This window comes from Kryptolebias marmoratus, linkage group LG1, assembly GCF_001649575.2.
Source record: "Kryptolebias marmoratus isolate JLee-2015 linkage group LG1, ASM164957v2, whole genome shotgun sequence".
Lineage (NCBI taxonomy): Eukaryota > Metazoa > Chordata > Actinopteri > Cyprinodontiformes > Rivulidae > Kryptolebias > Kryptolebias marmoratus.
In genome coordinates, this window is record NC_051430.1 from 20,641,969 (window position 1) to 20,664,785 (window position 22,817).

Genomic DNA, 22,817 nt, shown 5'->3' on the forward strand with positions numbered 1-22,817 from the left:
CTCAGACAAAAGCTGTTTATTTCAACATTTAACATCCCCAGTTTAAGATAAGGTGCAGTATTATTTTTCAAACTGCATTTCTCCCCACGCCCTCCAGGGCTGTCTCCAGGGGCAGCTCTCCACAGACAAAAAAAAGAAAAATCACACTTGCTCAGAGCAAGTAGTTGCACTGAGTCAGCACAATGTTAGATATTAGTCAGGAAGCAGTCTGTGCATTTTATCACAAACTGAAGTGACAAAAAACAACAATATTAGAGTCCGTATTTCAAACAACCCACACACACACACACACACACAGAGGAAACCAGATGCTTCATTCAGCAAGGCTGAATTTACTATGTAAAATGAGAAAAATGCAAATGTTCAGAAGTTCCAATACGTTACAGGAACGTGGGAAAATGCACACAACAAAACTTTCTATGAACTGTATTTTTTTGCTGGTAAAGTGTTAAAAATATAAGAATAAACCTCGGTTAAATAGCTTCTCCATTTGTATCGGGACAGACTTGTTAAATTACTCAAATGCAGCAAAGAAATAAACTAAAAATGTAGCTTTTTATTTTCATTTTTAAAGATCGTCTCCGTTGGATGCAGTTTCTTAGGTAGTTCAGATTAAATAAACTGTTTGTGACAACAAGAACATTTAGTTTTGTGCCACACGGCACAACTTTCAAAGCATACTTTTTCTGCAGGACGAGTGGCTTGGGTGTCCGCTATGTTTTTATTGTTGCTTCAAGAGAGGTGGGAGACAGAAAAGGGGTTTATTCTGCTGCAGTTTTAACAAAAACATATGTTCCTGCTGTGAACCCAAACCTAAAAGAAGAATGTTGGATTGTGTGATACAGTAGTTTTAAGTAAAAGGAAACACTAAATAGAAAAGCAAACAAAAAAGCTTTTCAAAGTTAAGTTAATCAAATTCAGTTGTTCTCCTTGAGTCATGCATTGAGCTCTGGACGGTTTGTCTCCAGTGTTTAGTTTTCCGTCTTTCATCCACCTTTTTCCTTTTCTCTCTTTCAGCACTGGTTGGAGCCAAATAAGCCTGTGGTGAAGCAGATGAAGTGTAAGTGATCCTTCTTTTTCTGCCTTACATCGTCGTGTTTGTAACTTTGACAAGAAGCCAACGTGTGTGTGTGGACGCACTTTGTGCATTTGTCTCCCGGGGGTCATTCAGATCTGATGAAGGCCAAGCAGACACCCCCACAGGGACTGTAGCGAGGTCAAACCATCATCTGCATACAGTGACACACAAGCACAATGAATATTCAGAGAGTTGCACGTATATAAAACTTCCTGCGTATAAATAAAATTGCTCCGCTGATGTATAATTCATGACGCACAAACAAGCTTCAGAGATCTGAGGTTTGAGGTGATATCGCCCATCCTTCCTGCTGGAACCGCTGACAGTGATCTGACAAAGTCAGACGTCTCCTCAGACAGACCTCAGGGAGACAAACGGAGACACAGTGACGACAGACAACGTGACAAGAGGAGGCTCGCTCAGAGGCACGAAGATGGCTGCAGGTACCAGTGGTCCACAGAGGAAACCAACCCGAAGCTCAGAAAGTAGGCTGCTTTAGTGCACGTCTACATAAATATTTGAAACGCCACAGAAAAGGTGGAGAGACAATCATTTTAACCCCATTAACAGCCAGACAGAAAAATGCTGAATGAAACTGAGGATGAATGACTGTTCTTCAGCTGTGATGGTTTCTGTTCTGATGGGAGTTTGTCTGACTTTTCTATAAATCTCACTCAAGAGCTGTTTTGGCTGAGCTGGATTACAATAATAACAAAAAAAATCTGATAAAAATGTAATAAAGTAGCTGTTAAGTGATGAAGCGCACATTCTTCACACACTGCAGCTAATCAGTCCAGCTGTCACATCGTGGGCTTTCTGTGGCGGATTGTAGCTTTGTCTTTTTGGGTTCCTTTAGTGCCTCATTTATCAGTCTGTTTTCTGTTCCCAGTTTAGTTAGTTTTTGCCAGGATTTGGGTTTTTGTATTCAGTTTATTACTTTTATTGTTTTCATGTTTCAGTTTGAGTTTATTGTTTATTCTATTCAGTTATCTTTGTTAGTCTGGTCGTAGTTCAGTTCTTGTTCCTCGTGTCTTTGTTTCCTGTCATTATTCACGTCTCCTCAGTCGGTCTTTTGTTTTCCTGCCACGCCCATCTCCACCTGATCCTCGTTATCACTCACCTGTGCCCACTTCACCTAATTACCCTGTGTCTTTAAAACCGGGTCATCTCCTCCACTTACTGCTGGTTCGTCTGTCTATTTCCCCGATGTCTGGTTCTGCTCGTCTCCTGCCCATGTCCAGTCAGTTTTAGTTTTCTTCTTGCTCCCTTGTCAGCGTTTTGTTTTTCTTTTATTTTAAATAAACTAGTTTCTTTTTTTACCATGAGTCTGCACTCCTCCTTTTCCACCAATCATGACAGTTTTTTAAATTTGTTTTCATGTTCCCAGCAATTGCTACCTAAGTTCTCCTGTACTCTCTGCCACACACACACGTGTTGTTCATCTGCTCATTAACTCACCTGTTCTCACTCATCAATCCTGCCTCCCGGTGTGTAATCAGTAAGCTTTTCGGTCTTATTCAGTGTTTGTCAGATACTCGTGTGGTTTTGTCATGCTTCTACCTGTTTGTCTTTTTATTTTTAGATTAAAATCTTTGGATCATGTCTGCCTGCTGCCTTCTTACTTGCACCTTTGGGTCCACCTCACAACTCAAACACTCACAACAACAGACTTTATAATAATAATAATAATAATAATAAATCCATACTCTAAGTACTTTATATATATATATATATATATATATATATATATAAATTATCAAACACTTATGGGATAATCTGGGGTGGACAGAGGCTCCTGATTCTGAGATTCTCAACTGAAGCCTCAGATTTTTTCGGAGACATGAAACCTAAATTGGCCGTGTTTAAAACCTGTCCTGCAGAGCCGTGGTCTGAAAGTTGTTGGGGCCTCCTTCGGCTGCAACCTGAGGACTTGGTTGGTGAAGCCATCAAGCTGAAGGTCTTAGAGCTCAGGGGTCTCAGGGGTCTCCTGACGTAACTAAAGTGGCCAAAAGGGGCTCCAGCTCTGTTGGCTACAGAATCTAACGCTCAGGTGTGGGAGGGAAATTTGGAGGAGATGGAATCTTGGCTGACTTCGGAGAAACTCGGGGCGGACCGATCGGCAAGTCAGAAAGGAAGAGCAGGGCGTCCCGAGCTGCGTTTGGTTTCAGGGTGGGGAACCGCTGACTCAAACTGTGGGGGGAACACTTAGAGGCTCTCCTGCATCTATTAAATTATTCAAAGTGATTGTCAAACAACAAACGGCTTGTACAGTCATTCTATGGAGCTTGTTTCCTGCCGGTGTATTGTATTTATTTTTTTAGCACGCTAGAAAACAACATGATGATCCCAAATCAAATTCTGCTTAAGGAATTTATAAACTCCTATTTGGATTTGTCTGCAGTTCTTTGTCCTCAAAGAAGAGCTGCAAACTATGCTGCGGCAAACGATGAGATATTTAATTTTAGAGCAACTAAAATAACATCAAGGGCTTGAATCTGCCTTTGCTTCCTAAAAGCTGGAGACAAATTGTACTTTTCGGGGGGGTTTGAAATCTTCCTTACAGATGACAAGACAGAACAGCATCCCAAGTTTTCACGTTTCTTAATTTATATCTGAATTCTGCTTTGTTTTCTCCTCTCCCCTCTCTTTGTGTTGCTCTCTGAAGTTCAACCACCCTTTTAATGACCGTCCTGTTCGTTCTGTCCTGTTCTAAATTAATAAGAGCTATTAGTGGTGCATCCCCCCCCACCCCCACCCCCTGTGAGAGGACATGAGGGGGGGGAAGCCTGCAGATATCACCCCAAACTGATGTGAGAGTCAAGTAAAAGGGAACAAGACAGGAGTGATAAAGTGGAAAAATTTGGTGAAGTAATTCAGAACGATCTGGAGACAGTGACTGATAATGTAGCTAAAGACAGAAGGCAGATTAGTGAGGAGAGCAGGAAAAAAAGAGCAAATTGGGGAGACGGTTTGAGATGAGAGAAGCAGGGAATGGAGGAAAGATGTGACACATCACTTCTCCCTGTGGCAGGATTTTCTCCCAAATCAGGTTAATGTGTGTTTTTGTGCCTCTCGTTTCATGAAGTCCCTTCCTCTCAGCTTTGTGACGCCACCTCCATCCGACCGTTCCCCTATTACTGAGACGATTCACTTTCTCCAAAATGGTTTCAGTGTCGTCCCTGAAGCCCGAACAAAATAAGCAGCTCCGGTTCTTTAGGAGCAGGTGGGAGGATTGCGTCTTTCATATAGCTCAGCATGTATTATGGAGATGTGGGCTGTTTTTTTTATAACACCACAAAGGCCCCTGCCATTAAAGGCAGGGGGATAGGGGCTTTGTGATTATTTTTGCTTAGAAGATATATATATATATATATATTTCCTATAATGCTCTTTTATTGTTACATCTCCGCAGCTTATCTTTTGTAACATCCATGTGCACATTAAGCCTTTATAAACAAAGAATATTTGACAAATGAAACTTTTGGGACTCAGATGAAAGAGCATGTGCACCATTATTAAAGACTAATCAGTAACTGAGACATATTGGGATTTCTGTTTTGTCTCCCTTTTTTCTTTAACCCTTATTATTATTTTTCATTTAATTCCCTCTCTTATTTCTCTAAACTTTGTTTGGTGTTTCACTATATCAGTAAGTTTCTACCAGCTTATATTGTTTTGTTTTTTTACCTTCCCTTCTCCTGTCCTCTTCATAGGGACTTCATTCTTTATTGTATTCGTTATCATATCAGGACACTTTGTCATGTAGGCAGGGAATCAGCAGATTTCTCTCTGAACTCGTCTTCTTGCCTTTTAGCAGCTCAGCAGCCGTACACCATGTGCTTCCGGGTCAAGTTCTACCCCCACGAGCCAATGAAAATAAAGGAGGAGCTGACGAGGTAAAAACTGACACTAATGAAGGTTTTTTTTTTTTAACTTTAATATTTGGGGTTGGTAGACTAAGAAGGTGCCTAAAGAAAAGAATGTAAAACTGAAGAAAAACAACAGTTTTTGCTTTTAGCCTGCTTGTTTGTGAACAGAATTGCGATCTGTAACCTGTAACTTTTCTCTGAAACTCAGTCATGTATTTTCACAGGATGAGACCATTCTGAGTGAAAAGGTGACATTTTTGGATACTGTACATTAAGGATCTGCTTATTTTTGTCTGCTCCATAATAGTTTGCAGGATTATTGTGCAGTTTGTGTCCCGTTAACTGTAAGAACGAATGTAATTATTTAATATCCTATAAAGATGGCAAACATTTTGTCCAAACAAGCAGAATACAGGAAAGAATACAAGTCTTCAATTTAGTGAAACGCCTGCTGTAAGATTGTCTTCACATCCTCTCCTTCTCCCACCTACTCTATAATTTCACTTCAGGTCCATGTAATCACAGACAAGAAGACTTTAATTGCAAAGTTTTAGTGACATACTTTTGTTATGTAAAAGAATGACTGAATTATTATTATTTATTTTACAAAAACTGAGCAGCTTTGTATCTCAGACTCTGTGCGTCTTTCCTTCAGTCACAGTTTTTCTCTTCCTGTCCTTAATTCTCCCATCTTTCTGTCATCTTGCGCCAGAAAACTGAAAAACCTGGAGGGACCTTTTCACTATAGGTTTAATCTGTTTCTCAAATATCCACTTCCTGATTGTTTTTATCCTCCGTTTCCTGACTGTACTATAGACACATTTCAAACTTTAAAGGGCTATGTGTTTCTTGAGAACTTTACTGCTTATTTATAGGTCATCAAGTCCTTTGTATTGAGATATATATTTGTCCAAAAACGTATTAGCTAATATGTTTAATCTGCATGTGCTATTTGAACTTTGCTTATTTTTCTTCTAATCTTTATTTCCCCCAAAATTTTGTAATAGATGTAAAACTAGATAATACATTCTGAAGGAACAAATCTTTGATTCTTTATCTCCCATTTAGTACCGACATTAATGCATTCAGTTCAGAGAATGTGGACTTTTTACAGTGTAGCACAGATGACAGTGAGGGAAAAGGACCAGAGGGGAGGAAAAAGAGTTTAAAACATTCAAGTTTGCATTTATTGTTATTTAAAACCCAAAGTGCACACATGCTGCACACATCAATTAAAGCAGAAATAAACTGATTAAACCTTTCTGTTGCTCAGGGGAAGAGGAATATAAAGGTTGGATCTGTAGGCGTGACAAAAGATTTTGGGTAATGAGAAAAAAACGTGAAAGATAAAGCTGGGACTGAAACAAAAACTGGAAAAGCTGGAGAGGATGTCAGTCGAACACAGCTGAGAAGGACTCCTAAATGGTTTTAGCTGATTTAACTACAGCAGAAAGCTCGTTTTCTTCCTTCCTCTCCAGTTTGAAGACGAGTTGAAAACTCAATGGTTCATGTGATCTCATTTGGAAATTCATCTGTATCCATAGCAACACGTGTCCCCGGCTTCCGAACCAACACAAGACGAATCAGCGTGTCAGCAGCATGCCTGAACTCGCCTGTTTCCATAGTAACGACGGCGCCACTCTCTGCTGTATGTTCGACGTCGCTTTTGACAAATTTCAAGAACTGCTACAGAAATCTAGCCAGATAATCCTAAGTTCTGGGTTAAAGTTGTGGGCTTTCCTGCTAAACTAACTGGAGCCGTCATTGTGAAGCTGGAAATGTGTCACTTTGCTTCAAAAGGCAACAGATTTTATAATCAAGGCTCATTTCAGAGTAATGGAGTTTGCTGAGATTAGCTGAAGAATGAATCGTTTACTGAACTGTTCAAGGTAAAACAGCAGAAGAGAAGCTAAAATCAGCAAAATAGACGCAAAAGGCTAATGTGACCAAAACTGTAACTAAAATTAGAAAAGCAGTATCTAAAATGAGCAAAACAGTAGCTAAAATCAACATTTAATAAAACAGTAGCTAAAAATAAAGCAAAATCAGAGCTAAAAGCTAAAATTAGCAAGACGGTAGCTAAAAGCTAAAAAGAAGCATAGGAAGACAAAAATAAAGCAAGTATGCAGAAGTTGGTTTCGAAGAACTATGTTTTTGAAAATAAATTGAAGAAATCTCCCTGTATTGCTTTAAAGAAGATGTATGTAAATAAAGTTGAATAATTAAAAATGTATAAAGTTACGAATAGTGAAAAGTTCACTATTCCTAACTGACTAAAATGTGATGAAACGTACAAACAAATCAGGAAAACAACTTTAAATACTGAATCAGCATTCACACAACTAGACTGATGTTTTGCCTTATTTAACTCTCAATCTAAATGGGGTGTTTCTGTGTTCGCGTGTGTGCGTGTGTGCGTGTGTGCGTGTTATGTCAGGTATCTGCTGTACCTCCAGCTGAAGAGAGACATCTACCACGGGCGCCTCCTGTGTCCGTTCGCCGAGGCTGCGTACCTGGGAGCCTGTATCGTTCAGGGTGAGGCCTAAACCAGATTTCCTCCTCGTTAACAGGAAATCTGTATGGAAAATAAATTAATTTCATGTCACAAAAACGTTCAAGTGTTTACATATTACAAAAGACGCAAAAATGTTGTTAACCTGCTTGCTTTTTATACACAATTGCAGAAAGATGTGTACTTTGAGCAAAGCACAGGCAGCAGGTTTACAGCACAATCTGTGCATTATTTGATCAATAAATCAGTCGCCCCCTTTGGTCCGGGGCTCATTAACTGGCTGAATTTCAAATCATCAAACTGATGTTATAATCCCACATTTTCAAACACCAAGGGATGTTTGTGAACATCTGGGAACAGGGATAAAAAAAAATTTTTTTCTCCCCTCTCAATTAGCCCTAAAAGATAAATGTCAAATCAGAGTGCTGAGCTACTTTCTTTAGCATGGATTACGAGGCTCTATCATATAAATGAAGCCTCCTGGCTGTTACACAAACCGTTAAATTAAGATAACTCGTCTCCTCAGAGAGCTGAGTGTGACTGGCTGGTTTATCTCGACCCCGAGCGTGTCTGCCATGTCTCGTTGTGTTGCTCGGATTAATGAGGACGGGTCCCTGTCCCACTTTGTCAAGGTGTTGATTAGAGAGCTGAAGAACAGTTTGAGGATTACTGCTTAATTAAACTCCAGGCCAGTTTTTTTTTTTTTTTTTTTTTTTTTATTTAACCTTTGCTATCATTATTAATTAAGAATGAATATAAAAATTATTGTCTCTCTGGGGTTTTGTTCTGTATCCAATGAGCAGTTCTCTTCTTTTTTTTTTTACACCAACGTCTTACGAGTCTCTTCTTCTGTGGAAATCAATATATCATGTATAGGACTTTTTACATCGTTTTATATTTAATACACAATCAGAGAACACATTTATCAGTGGAAAAGTCATTATCAGGCACTGCTCTTTGTGACGATCTGCAGAATAAGCTTCACATTATTGACTCGGTGCAGCTAATGGTTCTTGCTCAGCTGCTCTTCAAACAGAACCTCAATCTGGAAATGAAAACTCTGCAAATACAACAGATTAAGCTCGGGTAAAATAAAAACAAGTTATGTGTGTGTGTTTTTGTGAACGGGGCTCTGTAGCTAACCAGATACCAGAAACCAGGAGAGGCGGTATTATAGATATTGTCCAAGGAGCAGAAGGTAACTCAAGCCAATCTTATCTGTTATCTCCACCAAAAAGATTCATTTTAAAGCTCTAGGAGGTATTTGCTTCATGAACCTATAGAGGAGCTTGATAGATGAAAGCTCTACTTATTATTTCCCCTTGTACTCTTAAAAACCAGAAGAACAAAGAGCCCTGTCGGGTAAAAAAACTCAAAAACCTTAGAAAACAGTGAAGGTCGGGATTAAAAGTGTAAATGTGATGAGGAATAATTTAAATCTGTATAACTGGGAGCCAATGAAGCAAAGCTTAAACGGGAGAATTATGGCCTCTCCCTGATCCTCATTACGACTCTCTGATGCATTTTATAACAGCTGCATCATTGAGGCATCTTGATGATAAAGAATTACAAAAGTCGAGCCGAGATGTAACAAAAAAACTGTTTTTCTGTGTCACTTTCAAACTAGATGTTCCCAATTTGGCAATGTTGCAAAAACAATTGCTAGAAACATCTTTTTTAATCTCTGAAGTTCCCTATAATATCTGTGCTGGAAAACAAATCCAACAACCCCTCTGTTTTCTCTGAATTTAGATAGTCATGCAGGCCTTTTTATCTCCAAGACAAGCATGTCACCTGAAAGGTCATTTGGGTTCACATGGATTCATGAGGTAGAATAACTGAATATTATTTGCCTAATAGGATAGAGATTTATGCTGTTGTGTCTGGTAAAGTAAAAGGGAACAAATGCAGAACCCTGTGGAACTCCATGACTTTGATAAGTGAAAAAGATACATTTGTTTTCAACAAGAAACTGTAATCTTCTTTATAAATGTGTCTTAAACCAGTTTGAATTATTTCCTTTAATCCCAATAATGTGTTCAAGTCTCTGTAAAATAATTTTATGACTGATTGTACTGAATAATCCACTCTCTGAGGTTATGGACGGATTATTTGTAACTTTTATCCACTTTAGTTTTGTGCTAAAATTAGGTCTAAATCCTCACGGAAACTCCCCAAACATTAATTCTGAGCAAAATAATTTAAGAAAAGCTTAAATGAACAGTATTTTCTTTGTGTAATCTGGGAAATTTTTTTGATCTCCTTTGCGTCTGGCTAATATAGTTGATATAATCTTTAATTTATTTATTTTTTCTTCCAGCTGAGCTTGGAGACTACGACCCGGAGGAGCACCCATCCGACTACATCAGAGACTTCAAACTGTTCCCTAAACAATCCCTCAAGCTGGAGAGGAAGATTATGGAAATCCACAAGAATGAGCTCAGGTAGGAGAAAAGAAAGAAAGTGTTTCGTACGACTGGTGGAGTTGTTTGTTGTCGGGAGCACGGTCTTCGTTATCCGTGTGAGGTGGATGACAGCAGCTGTTCGCTCCTGTGATGCTCGGCTCGTCTCTCATCCCGACTGCAGACAAACCCAGAAATTTATGTTTTATCACATTTCAGACACTGGGTTCAGAAGAGATTCACTTTAGAGGAACGAGCATAAAATACTTACAAGTTCTTCTTTCAGACAGAAGTTTAAAGATGGTTTAAAGAAAATTACAAAGCATTATAATGGATCAAACCTCTGGTACTGTTTGGACAGAGTAAGCGCCTATATTATAAGATTACATTTTATAGCGTCATGTAAAGCCTCTCCCCTGGGATGTCTGTTGGGATGTTTGTATGTATCTCCTGTGATTAATGACTGTGGGGCTTGTGACCGTCACACTCATGAAGATTAGAGCGCATCAAAGGCAAATCCCTCACGAGTGGCCCCTGTCCGCCCTGACAGGATTAACAGCGTATAGATTAACACTGAGCTGTGGAGACTGCAGGTGTTTTCCACAGCCAAGATATTTTACATAAGAAACAATTTGCTTTAAGCATAAGTTGATGAAATGGATTGTGTGGCGTTTTGATCAGGAGTGATTCAGCTCGACAACATGGTTGACCTTTGATTTTTGGCTTCTACTAAATAAAAGGTTTTTTTATGTATATAATATCAGGTGATTTAAACCACTAATAAGTAGAAAGTGCACCCTTCTGTTGTGTCTCAACCTTACTTTCTTCTCCTTCAGGGGCCAGTGTGCTGCACTCGCAGAGCTGAACATGTTGCAAAGAGCATACACCCTGGAAACGTATGGAGTCGACCCACATCCATGCAAGGTGAATTTACTGAGACTAATAATTATTATTGCCTGCCACAGAAAGGCAGGAAATAATGCTTCAGCCTGTGTGTGTGTGTGTGTGTGTGTGTGTTCATTTGTTTGTTTGTTAGCAAAATACGTCACAAACCAGGAAAGTTATTTTTAAAGTTTGACCAAAAGGGCTACAACTCCAAAAATCTAAAACTTTGGCGTGAAAGGAGTTTCTTCAAGGACTAATAGGCCTTTAATTAATGATGCATTTTATGGTCAAAGTGACATTTATCCTCTTCTAATGTTCAATTTATTTACCATATTTCAGTAAAGCTATTGTCATGTTTAGTGGATGTAAATTTGCATAAATTAGTGATTTCATGTCACACTTCCACCTTTACTGTCGTCTTCTGTTGTAAAACACGAACTTACTGTGAATTAAGTGTGAAAATGTAATTTCTCTTTTATCCATTTACCAACAGTGTTTTAAAGAACTGAAGCATCTCATAACGGTCATGATCTTCTTTGTTATAATGAAAGAAATGTTATAATTATATTTGTTGCTAATCCAGCACACTACTGTCATGTTTAACGTCAGATTTTTGCTGTGACTTTGGGAACTTATAGAGATGTGGAGATCAGAGAACAAAACTGACAAACTGTGAACAACAGAACAAAAAAAGGGCGATTTGTATTCAACTACAGAGACGCCTGGGAGAAAAGATTCAGAAACTGTAAAGCTGTGAGCTGTTGGTTTCATTTCGCCTCGCCACGTGAAGCGAGTCCATTTATTCTGTACGTTCTGAAAGCTCGCAGCAACCAGATGTTGAAGTTTGAAAGCATCCTGTGATTTCTGCGTTGGCGTGAAGCCTTTACTTTAGCATTTACTACCCTGCTGTTAAACCACCGTAAGGCACACAATGTGTGTGTGTGTGTGTTTTCCAGGACTTCACAGGTGCAATCGCTTTTCTGGGTTTCACAGCCACAGGTTTTGTGGTTTTCCAGGGAAACAAGAGGATTCACCTCCTCAAATGGTACAGCTTAAAGTCTTAAATTGTAATCTTTGAGAATAATTTACGACAATTTGTCAAACTTGCTTTCGTTAAGATCATGGAGCAACATTTAGGGATGTTTTTAATACACTGTAACCTTCATAAATACCACTACAGACACCACTTTAAACCAGCTGTTTTTTTAATGTTTTTGATCTCATGATTTTTTTTTCTTTTGTACGCTTAATCATGAATAGATTTTTTTTGTTGTTGTTATATTTCCCTCTGTGGTTTTTTGCAGGACTGACGTCAGCAAGCTGAAGTTTGAAGGGAAAACCTTTTATGTCATCGGGATCCAGAAAGAGGTGAGTGTTTTGTCTCTGAAAGGTTAAAAATGATGAGTAGCGTGTGGCGTGTGATTCGCTTCATCATGATGATGAATTGCACAAGTCATTATTGTCATCATGCAGAATCAATAATCCCTACTGCCAACATTTGTAATCCTGCAAAAAAAAGTGACTGATTTGGATTCAGATGCACAGTTGTTTGTGTCTTTTGTGAACTCAAACTTAACTCTCCGTCTTTCGCCCTCTGCCATCTCTCCTCCCCTCTTCCTCCTCTCCATCTGTGTAATGTCAGATAAACTGTACTGTTTGTAATCCTGTCCACCATCACACACAACCTATATGTGTGTCGCTGTTTCAGATCTCCTTAACAGGCAGGATTCCCTGTAACAGGATGGTGGGTGTGTTACAACTACTCTCCTCGCTCCCATTTGGTGTCTGACTGTGCATCGTAGTTATTTATGACCTCATAAGTTGACCTTACTGCAGCCGATGTCTTCATCTTGGTTTAAATCATCCTATGTGCTTTATTTTGCTAATAATTTGGGAGAATTGTAATCAAGTTTGCTCTTTAAAGGGATAGTTCAGATGTGTGAAGTGGGGTTCTTTGGAAACAATATGAACAAGCATTATCTTACCTGTTGTAGATAGCTTCTCAAACAACCTGAGTTTGGAGGAACAGAGTTTATTTCTGATCGGACCGGTGAACTAAGTGGATTTTCACCTTCTTAAACAACTTCAGCTGGTATGACGTTCTTGCAGGGAGTGCTTCGGTCTGCACAGGAAGTGCAACAGTGGCTTCATGAACTGTGCAGCCCCTACCTTCCAGACATTCAGAGATGAAGACCAGTTCTGCTGCCTTTGTCAGTGAGAAAAACAATAAATGTGAACCCTACTGTTTAAATCTTAATTATCACTGGTAGCAAAGACCTTCAGGAGTCATGGAAGCGTAGTTACACGGTGATGAGCACTACTTCTTGAAATATATCCACCATGTTTTGAAATGTGATGCTGACGTCCTGGAGTGGTCTTTGCCTAGACTTTCTTTGCATTGTTGCAGATATTTCTTCCATATCTGCAGTTTTTTAATGCCTCTGAATCAATTTTTGAATATTGTGGCGGTCTAGTTTCTGCGTTGGTGGTTTGTATTTGCACGTACGACACCAACCACTGACATATTTAAAGATGGGCGAGGGCCGCCTAGTTGTATTTCATGAAAGTCCCGCCTACACACCCTCACTACACCCTAACAGGTCAGTCACAGTCTAACGTGACTATTCTCTTAAACGACTTCTAAAATTACTGAAAAATCGAACTGCCTCTAGGGCGCACTCATCCTTTGTGGCTTCAGCTTCTGCCTTCCTGTCCTGTCTCTTAGCTATAATGCATCTCGATGACCCAAATATGCACAGATGTGAGACTTTCTGAAATTGTGCCATACATGGCAGCATTTCTTTGTTCAGCAGCAAAGCGCATTTGTAAAAGTTGCAACAGACGTAATGAAAACAGATATTTTGTCTAAAAGAGCTCCACGCTTGCCACGTAAACGCTCCCCAGTGAGCGATAGGCAAAAACTTAAAGGGCGTTTTGGGATTCGTGTATTGACAAAGATGTAAAGGCTTACAAAAGAACATTTTCATAAAATGCCGTGACGTTCTTGAGATTGGAGTTGCTTTAAGACGACAGCAATCCACTTTGGTCTCCCTCAGACCCGCTGTTAGCTGATTAATCTGGTTGGAATTAAGCTGTTTCTCCAAACTGAGGTTGTTCAAATGGCTATTTATAACTATCCCCACTTCAACAGATGTGAACTATCATTTTAATCTACCAGTCAGCTGATTGGTTTCATAACTGTTCTCTTCATTACAGCTTCACCGCGCTCTTCCATCCCAGCTTAGCATGTCAGTCTGCTCCTGTTTGTTCGGCTACTCATGAAAAGCTTGAGATGTAGTTTTATCTTTGTGTTTCTGTCTCTTCTCTCTGTTTAAACATAGTCTTCCCGGGTGAGTAAATATAAGTAATAATGGTGGCACAAAGTATTATTAAATCCTCACTTTGACACCTCTCCCTGCAGTCCTGCCTTTACCTCTGCTCATGATTGGAGAAACCTTTTATTTGTTGTTGTTTTTTTGTACGTTTTAATGTTATTGTTGGTCTCCGTTTTTGTCAAGTCGTCATGCATTCTTATTGGTTGTTTTAAAATGTTCATTTGATATATTTTAGTTTTAGATCCCTTCATGGCAACATGATCAAATGTAGCTTCAAAGCTTCATTGAACTGCAGATTATGCACCAGAATGATGCATAATCGATCACCTTTTCTGTGGAGTTCATGCACATTGTTTAAAATCTCTTAATGTCTTTTTTTTTTATTAAATCCTTTTGTGTGTTTGTGTGTGTTTGTTCTTTATTGATGTCTGTTCAGAGTTATTCATCATGAATTCACTTCCTGCTCTCACCTGTGTTTATCTTTCCCACTTTGGGCTGATGGCAACTTGTATTGACTTTAAAATGTAAAACCTTGAAATTTCTTTTACCTTTGATTTAATCTACTTTATCATCAGTTCTCACTGAGTGGTGGCGCTCAGAAGCTATTTTTTTTTACTGTTATTTACACTCAAAAGAGGAACCATGCTGCTTGAAATTCAAGAAAAAGAATAAAAACACGAGATACATTTTTATCTTTCAACATAAAGACAAATCGACTACATCAAAACTAGAGAGTCACTGCGTTCTCAGATTTTACTTCCTGCAGTATCATTCAAAACTATATCTGAGCCTTCAAACAGATATGCATTAAGAAGATATATTTATTTCTGTATCTGTTGTTAATGAGTTTATTGGTCGTTAAACTGTTCATAAAATAAATCATGCTGCGAAAGCCTCTTTGCATGTCAGCCAAAGTGGGACGAAAGTCAATTTGTCAGGATTTCAAAAACATGCAGTTCTGCCATTCTCTCTCTTTCTCTCTCTCTCACACACACACCTAAACACACACACACGACCACGCACACACACATGCTGCAGTGCATGTGTGTAAGTCTCAAACCTGATACACCTGATGTGTGATAAAGAGGGAGCTGTGCATTGTAGTGACCTGGAGACAACAAAAAAAAAAAGACAAAACAAACTGTTCAAATTTTACATCAAAGTTGCACGGCTTTGGGAATTCAGAGCTGTGACGTCAGGCATCATATTGTGTTACAGTAACTCACTCCCATGTTATTGATTTTGCTGTTTCCTCTCTGCTTCTGCCTCTCCAACCTCGCCTCTGAGCCAAATTGATCTGGTATCTCATGTTACCAGACACGCAGGGCTGAAAATTACACTTCTGCAGGAATAAATCCACCCTCCTTGCCCATAAAGACCCATCTTCTGCAAGCTACAAGCCCTTTTTATAGCCGAACGCTGTGGCCAGATCACTATATCTGTCTCATATCGTGCTAAGCTCACAGCTTTTGGCCTGTGGGTCAGCGTTTTGTGCAGCTCCCTCACGTTATGTTCAGCACTTCTACTGATTCGCACGCCGTTTTGGTAATCATCCCCTACCTTTTCTTTCTCTGTCTGTCCTTTTCTGTGCAGAAAAAGCTGGTGTTGACATTTCACACCTCGACCCCTGCAGCGTGTAAGCACCTATGGAAGTGTGGGGTGGAGAATCAGGCCTTTTACAAGTGCGTCTGCTCACAGAAACACACTTTTATGCTGACTGAGCTCGTCTTGCTGGGAGATGAGACTGTGAATATCGTTTCAAGCAAAAACACAATTAATACCTCGTGGTAATGTGTAATTGAGAAAACAACTCTTAGGTTGCGATCACACTGCGGGTCACATTATCATTTAAACGTAACGTACCACGAAGCACGCTGTGTTTATGGCAGTAAATATGGATGCTGCGTGTGTGTGTGTGAGCTCTGAAATTATTGTGCAGTCGGAGCCTACATTACAATCTGCCATGCTTGTTTTATTCCTTTTTTACATTTCATCTTGCTGCTCTGAAGCAGAATTACACATCTGGAACAGGAGCAACGTACTGAAAGGAGAGGAGAGAAAAACACATCCTGTTAGTACTGATACAATTCAAAACCAAAGTTGGTATCGATAATATGAATGTTTGGATCGATCCGCATACCCATACTTCAGTTAGGAAAAGTTTGGATGAAATGACCCTTCAGACTGAGGTGGCTTTAACCCTCCTGAATCCGTCGTAACCAAAGAGAGGAAGAGATGCCCCTGTAACTTTGAATCCATTTGGTAAAAAACATGGGATGTGTATTCAATTTAGTACCTCATATGAAAAACTCTGATTAAATAAAATATATTTGTGGTGTTCAGACTCAAATATGAGTCATATATGGGCAAAAAAAAATCTGATTTGGGCCACATTTACCTGCAGTCTGTACAAAGCCTATATTAGGTTTATTTGTCAGTGACATTATGCTGCAGTACTTTATGAAACAATACAATATGACATCAGTGAAGTTTTTGCACATTTACAAGCTTTGTAAAACTGAAAAAAATGTCCCTGACTGTAAACTTTTTTATTGCAAAGAGAAATCTGATCAGGGCGTAGTGTTTTCTGTTTGTAAAAATGATTTCATAAAGCTTACTTTTGGCCCTAAAAACTGTATTTATGATAAGAAAGTTACAACCCTTTAAATGAAGAGAATACCACATTTCAAAGGATATGTACATAAACTGTGAAGAGGCATAAGATGTATTATGAGTCAAGTTTGAGGAGACGAGGTTTTCTTAAGGTTTGACACAAGATGTTTCTGCCAGCAGAAGATGGCAGCCTTCCTCCTCCGCACTGTCAGACTGTCTGAAGGTCTACCTTTGCCTGTAAACGAAGTTTATTCTCTTTGTTCATACTTTCAAATGGTTATTCTTATATTGTCTTTCTTGTTTTAATAAATAGGTTTGTATCAAAATAAATAAATGTGGTAAAAATCGTACAGTTTTTGGAGTAGGTTATGTTGTTACCTAAGCCTTCTGATGACAGCCCAGCCTCTGTAATCGTGTATGCTGACTTCCTAATGCCCCGCGTGTCTCTGAGCGGCAGAAATCCAGCTCAGATGTCAGACAAGCATCAGAGCTGCAGAATCAAATCAGAGGAAATTGAGTTTGTGAACGGCTGCCAAGCAGAGGTTTGTGCTGTGGCACCATCTCTGCTGCTCTGGAGTCCAGTTTCATGTCGTAAATCAGCAGGATGAAGCGTGAGGGTGTGACACTCAGCTTCGATGCTTCTCTAACCACCTGCCTTTACTGCTAAGGCTGTTGACCCTGATTTCCTGAAATCTAAAGCTTACTGAGGGGACCTAGCTACTGCTGAATCCAGAAAAGTGCTGTGCAGTGGATATTACAAAAGTTATGTAGCAATGCTTTTCTTTGCATGTGATTCCTTTTGTTTCTTCCTCTCTCTCTCTCTCTCTCTCTCTCTCTCTCTCTGTCCGACAGGTGCGCAAAGTCGAGTCAGATAAAAACTGTTTCGAGCAGTAACATTTTCTTCAAAGGCAGCAGGTTCAGATACAGGTGAGACGGACGTTCGTGGTCGTCTGCGTTGGTGTATTTTCTGAGCTGTGAAGGAAGACGTGGGAAATGTGGTAAAAAGCACGAAGAATTCATGTGAAAGACAAAGAAAAGGGTTGAACTCAAGCAAATCAACACATCATCTTTTAGTCTTCACAACTGTTTTATGGTCAAAATGACAAACATTGTGTACGATTTTATAAATTTTGGACAGAATATCCAAAAGGCTCATTGCAATGCTGCAAATGCTGCATCTCAAACAGCATCAGAACTTAATATTTTGATCTCAACATCACAAGAAAGTCTGGTTCTGCAGCCAGATTAGTCACAATTCTCCTGTCAGACTAAGCTCTTTACCAGGCTTACAGTTTACACAGCTCCATTTCATCAGCTTGCCAAAGCTGCCTTAGATGCTTATTGATGAGTAATAGTGTATAAAAGGAATTTGTTCTGAAATATGGGAGCTTTAAACCTCACAGACCGAGGCAGAACGTGTCCTCAGTCCAGCCGATTCCCATCATTTTCGTCACATTTACCGAGCTAACGCTGATCTTTGAATGCGCTGCACAGATCTCTTAGTTTACCCTGTAATTTACAACCTAACCAACAATTTCAAGAACAATAGACTAATGAGTGGGATGGTAGCGAATGCTGGCCCTGAAATAGAGTCAGAATCCATAAACTCCTGTTATTCACCCATCAGACTGCTGGAACTAAAGACGGATATTGTCGGAAAAATCACTGATTATAGGAAAGATTAATATACTGCGACTAATTTATTTTCAGTTGTACAAAGATAAAGACAAAAAAGAAGCATATTCTAGTGATAGTACATTTTAACTGGCAATTAATTATAATTTCTGAATACATCTTACAAATAATAACTTGGCAACAGGACTTTGAGTTAAAGTAAATGAAGAACTTCACCGGTTCTTCTTTCTGACTGCTTGTTTTCTTTAATTCTTGGATGTTTATTTGCTTTATTTTTTATTGTATGAGCTTTTTGTCAATTATTTCAAGAACTGACTCATGATTGTTGCATTATTTAAAGCAGTTTTTTAATGAAACAAATGTGTGTTTCTCCTCTCGTTAGTGGAAAAGTAGCTAAAGAAGTGATAGAGGCCAGCTCTAAGATCCAGAGAGACCCACCAGAGGTTCACAGGTAAGATGAAGAAATGTTCAGTTAAAAAAAACAAAAAACAAATAAATGCAAATACAGATGTTGCCTGATGTCCTGCTGGTGTAAAAGATCAAAATGGGCTCCAACCTTTCCTGATTTTCCAGTCATATGGTTGTTTATTTTTTTTCTTTGTTTTCAGAGCCCAGTTTGGTCAGAGTCGAAGTTTTAACTCTCTGAGCCACAAAAATCTCATCATGAACATGGAGCCTCTGGTGCCCGCTCTGCCCTCCACCATCGAGTACGAAGAGGCGGCGGCGGCGGCGGACAGCAGTAAGATAACACACACCACAGCCGCACACGCATGCCCTCCGGTAACAGGGCTCTGGAAAGTCACATTGGGTCTCCCTTGTGTACTAGCAGCTCATGTGCAACACTCAGACAGAGTTAATTGAGCAGCTGATGCTTCCTTCCCCCCATCAGCCTCGTCTCCCCGGAGACGCCAATTGCAGCACGCTAAAAATACCCCTCCCATGATCCTCCCCGAGGATCCCACCGTGCCTCTGAGTGTCTGTCTGTTTGACTTTGCGTGTTTTTACAGCCACACGCCCAACATCTGCAGCCGAGTCGTTAAGGAGAACTCAATCAGAGTTCTGCATTTGGCTCGACTCTTCGTTTATCTCCTTATAAACATCTGCGTGTGTGGGCTCGGGCTGCTGTTCGTCCGGTGGCACATAATAGGTCGATAATATAACAATATAAGCTCTTTGCGTCATTAAATAGAGGTGAAATAAACACAAATTCAAGTTAATGTTTTTATATCAAACTTTAAGATCATAAAATCAAACACAAGAACATTAGTTATTATAGATATATAAGTTTACTACAGACAACCAACCATAACACTTTTTTAGTTTATAGAGCAGTTCTTAAAAGACCTCATTAAATGTTCCTAATTCATAAGAAAATGATCAGAAATGTAAATTTTAGAGCAAATTTATGTTGGGTTATTGTTACTGCTGGGTATTCATGTGGTAAAAACCAACATTTCTGTCATTTTTAGGTTTAGATTTTAAAATATTTTACAGCTGAGGTCTAATATTGTTTCTCCTCATTAAGCTGATTTGCTATGAAAAGGACTAAAGGTTTTTGAATTGTGTTTGAATTGTGAACTCAAATCAATTCACTTAGTTTAGTTTTTTTTTTTAAACAGCACCATGTCCCACATATCAGCTGTGCTCTCTCATCTATTTTTAGTTCCTTTAGTATTATAGTACTGAAATATGTTTTATTTAATCTTAAAGCTGATAAATAAATATTTAAATGTTCTATCTCAGAGTAGAAAAGCAGGATTTATTTTTGTTCCTCTGGAGGTGATATCGAAGAGCAGAAGAAAAAAAATCAAACAATCAATCAGGTTTTCTTTTTTGCCCCTTGATGCCAGTTGGCAAATTTCTATTGTCCATTATAGGAACCCACATCATTAAAGCCTAAATCTCATTAATGGGATTTGGGTGGTGGTGAAGTACAAGAGCGTGGAGGTGGAGAGGGTGAACGTGACAGAAGCAGAGAGGTGAAAATGAAAAGAACATAAGGAGGAGTTTACACAACGAGCTCATCGTGAATTCAGGCTGTACAGAAAGTAAATTAGGGACAAACTGAAAGTCGTTTTACACAAACTGAATTTATAAAAATACGGAGACAAGTCGTGTTCAAGAAGTGTTCGTAAAGGAAGGCGGCAGTCAGATGTGATTCAATTAAAAAGAACTAATTAATATAAAGGGCAGAACCTACTCATGCTTAAACCGTTTCCACACGCTGCCTCCAGGCTGTTTATGTATCGGATCATGAGGACTAAAAGTACAACCAGCACCGGTCTTTGCTGCCTCTCTGACCGATGTCCAGTCCTTTATTTAGGACGACATGGCCAGTGTCACAGTTTTCTGCCAGCATGAGGTGGAAGTACCTTTTCAAACCTCATATTTTGATAAATTCTCCTCTTGAACTAAGTCGACACCAAAGACAGGATGAAGCTGTTACCAGAAAAGTCTGATCGCTCCAGTAAAGAACCACTCCGTGACCGTTGCTCTGGTGCTCCATCCATTCATGCTACGACCTTAATTGTCCATTTTTCACCAACATTGCTCCCCTCCTCTCAGCTTACCTTCCCCTTCATCTCATTGCCCCCTCTCTTCTCATTTATTTCCTCCTCTAAATCTGAAACGATCATTATCGAGAAGCCAGGAGTCCAGATGAGCAGGTAAAAACCCAAAAAAGTGACCCAAACAAACAGGGGAATCAAAAGACCAGGACTGAACAGTAAGTGGACATGCACACAAGGAGCTTCTGTCTATTTACTGATGATACACAAGTGAGATGTGTGTGACATGGCAAGACAGAATGGCTTAGGGAAAACAAAACCTAAAAATGTCAGACCAGACCGGTAACAGGAAACACAAACAGCCGATAACTAACAGCTGAAAACGAACAAGAAAACTGAAACACTGATGCCAAAACATGAAAACAAGAAAGTAAATAAAGTAAGTTACAGCTCCAAAATATCAGAAAAACCTCAAAATTCAGCTTTTTTACTCCTTCATGATTTTATAAAGATGCTTTAACTTCCTTTTATTTAAGCTGTTGACATGTAATCTTCCTTATGCTGTCAGCCGTGTTCTCACTTTAATGGCTTCTCCTTCTGTTTCTTGATCTCTGTTTTCCCCCTCATCACAATCTAATTATTTCCTCTGTAGCTCAGAGTCAAAGATCCATCTCAGAAAGAGGTGGGCCTTAAACCAAGGGCTTATTGACAAAATGCACGAGGAGTATTGGACTTTAATTTCATTTAAAAAAAGCTTTATTTCCCTCTGTGGTTCATGACGCTCTGTGGTAAACAGCTGAGTATAAATATTTAATGTTTTAGTTGTTAATTAGTCAAAGAGAAAATAACACTTTTTTTTAGGAATAGTAAGTCGTAATGCAAAATTTGAACTAGAATAAGTTGTTTTATCACACTTAGTGTTACCTATTTTAGTTTAGAAATCCCACAGCCAAAACACAAACCGGTTCACTTCATGGATCTTTAAACTGGAAAATGCTGACTGCTTCAAGAAGCTGCTGATAGGACTTCAGGATAAAGTGTCCTCAAGGTGGTCTAGGACCATCTATATTCAGAGCTCTAATCTCAACCATTAGGTGGAGAAACAGGAAGCTGACCCAAGGTCAGTCCTGACCTTGTGCTGTTGGAACAGCCTGTTCCCTTCTTATCCACTAACCCCCCCACACACACACAAACACACACTTTTCCTGTCTTAGATGCTTCATTTGGACATATCTTTGTATTTGTGTCTCACCGCACAGCCTCGAGTCGTGGATGTGACGTCTCTTCTCGTTAATCGGGGGCTCGGGTGGCGGATTTCAGCGAATAACGTTTGCTTGGTCCTTGGCTGTTTTAATGGATCAAAGTGTATCTTAGGAGGAAAGAGAGATAAAAACAGACACGTGTAAAGGAAAAGAAAGTGATCCCCATCCCACTGCAGGTCAGGCCTGCCCTTCTGTAATCACAGTTAGATTAGCTGCCCCTCTGCAGCTGGGACCACCGGGTTATTTATAGAAACTGCAGCTTTGGGCCTGATCCTCCTCTAATGCCCCCTCAACTCTTTGTTAATATCACAGAGGGCATGTGTATCAGTCAGGGCATGTGTCTGGTTAAAGTCTCGTGGCGTCTACCGCTGTGCTTATGTTTAGGCGTGAGCAGCAGTCAGGGTGTGGGGGTCTCTCTCTGCAGGCGGCTGGGCCGAAGTCATGGAGCTCGTTGAGCACAGAAACAGCGGCGATGTTGGAGGCGAGCTCGTGAAGAGCAGCTTGGAGTTCGGACTAAGAGACCATCCCAACATAGGCAGCAATGGAAGCAGTAGAAGCCAGAGCAGGACTGTAGGACTGGGTCTGGACACGACGCCGCAGGGACCACATGGAGAAGGGACGGAGGAGGGCCAGGCCGGGCCTCTCGAGCTGTTCCACCCAGGGGAGGCCGCAGAAGAGCGAGCATCGGCGTCATCATCAGTGGTGGTGGCTGAAGCTTT

The 22,817-nt window shown here is 39.8% G+C and overlaps 1 protein-coding gene and 1 long non-coding RNA gene across 5 annotated transcripts in view; one reads left to right on the plus strand and one right to left on the minus strand.

The window, feature by feature from the left end:
* frmd3 (FERM domain containing 3) overlaps window positions 1-22,817 on the plus strand; it is a 47,937-nt gene that overhangs the window by 16,381 nt on the left and 8,739 nt on the right. The window contains exons 4-16 of one of the 3 annotated variants that reach the window (XM_017413847.3): window positions 1,018-1,060; window positions 4,893-4,974; window positions 7,385-7,482; window positions 9,780-9,903; window positions 10,698-10,785; window positions 11,703-11,791; window positions 12,051-12,114; window positions 12,389-12,490; window positions 14,088-14,096; window positions 15,675-15,763; window positions 17,547-17,621; window positions 18,712-18,780; window positions 18,938-19,068. In XM_017413847.3, coding sequence (XP_017269336.1) covers window positions 1,018-1,060; window positions 4,893-4,974; window positions 7,385-7,482; window positions 9,780-9,903; window positions 10,698-10,785; window positions 11,703-11,791; window positions 12,051-12,114; window positions 12,389-12,490; window positions 14,088-14,096; window positions 15,675-15,763; window positions 17,547-17,621; window positions 18,712-18,780; window positions 18,938-19,068 — 1,063 coding nt within the window. The remainder of the gene's footprint in view (window positions 1-1,017; window positions 1,061-4,892; window positions 4,975-7,384; window positions 7,483-9,779; window positions 9,904-10,697; window positions 10,786-11,702; window positions 11,792-12,050; window positions 12,115-12,388; window positions 12,491-14,087; window positions 14,097-15,674; window positions 15,764-17,546; window positions 17,622-18,711; window positions 18,781-18,937; window positions 19,069-22,817) is intronic. The other 2 variants (XM_017413853.3, XM_017413854.3) reach the window with 2 other exon arrangements.
* LOC112450418 overlaps window positions 1-22,817 on the minus strand; it is a 26,239-nt gene continuing 3,422 nt past the window's right edge. The window contains exons 3-9 of one of the 2 annotated variants that reach the window (XR_005233140.1): window positions 22,089-22,205; window positions 15,142-15,189; window positions 9,934-10,039; window positions 7,398-7,522; window positions 1,338-1,439; window positions 1,141-1,229; window positions 1-1,039 (exon numbers count right to left, since the gene is read on the minus strand). This is a non-coding gene — a long non-coding RNA (uncharacterized LOC112450418). The remainder of the gene's footprint in view (window positions 1,040-1,140; window positions 1,230-1,337; window positions 1,440-7,397; window positions 7,523-9,933; window positions 10,040-15,141; window positions 15,190-22,088; window positions 22,206-22,817) is intronic. The other variant, XR_003039048.2, reaches the window with a different exon arrangement.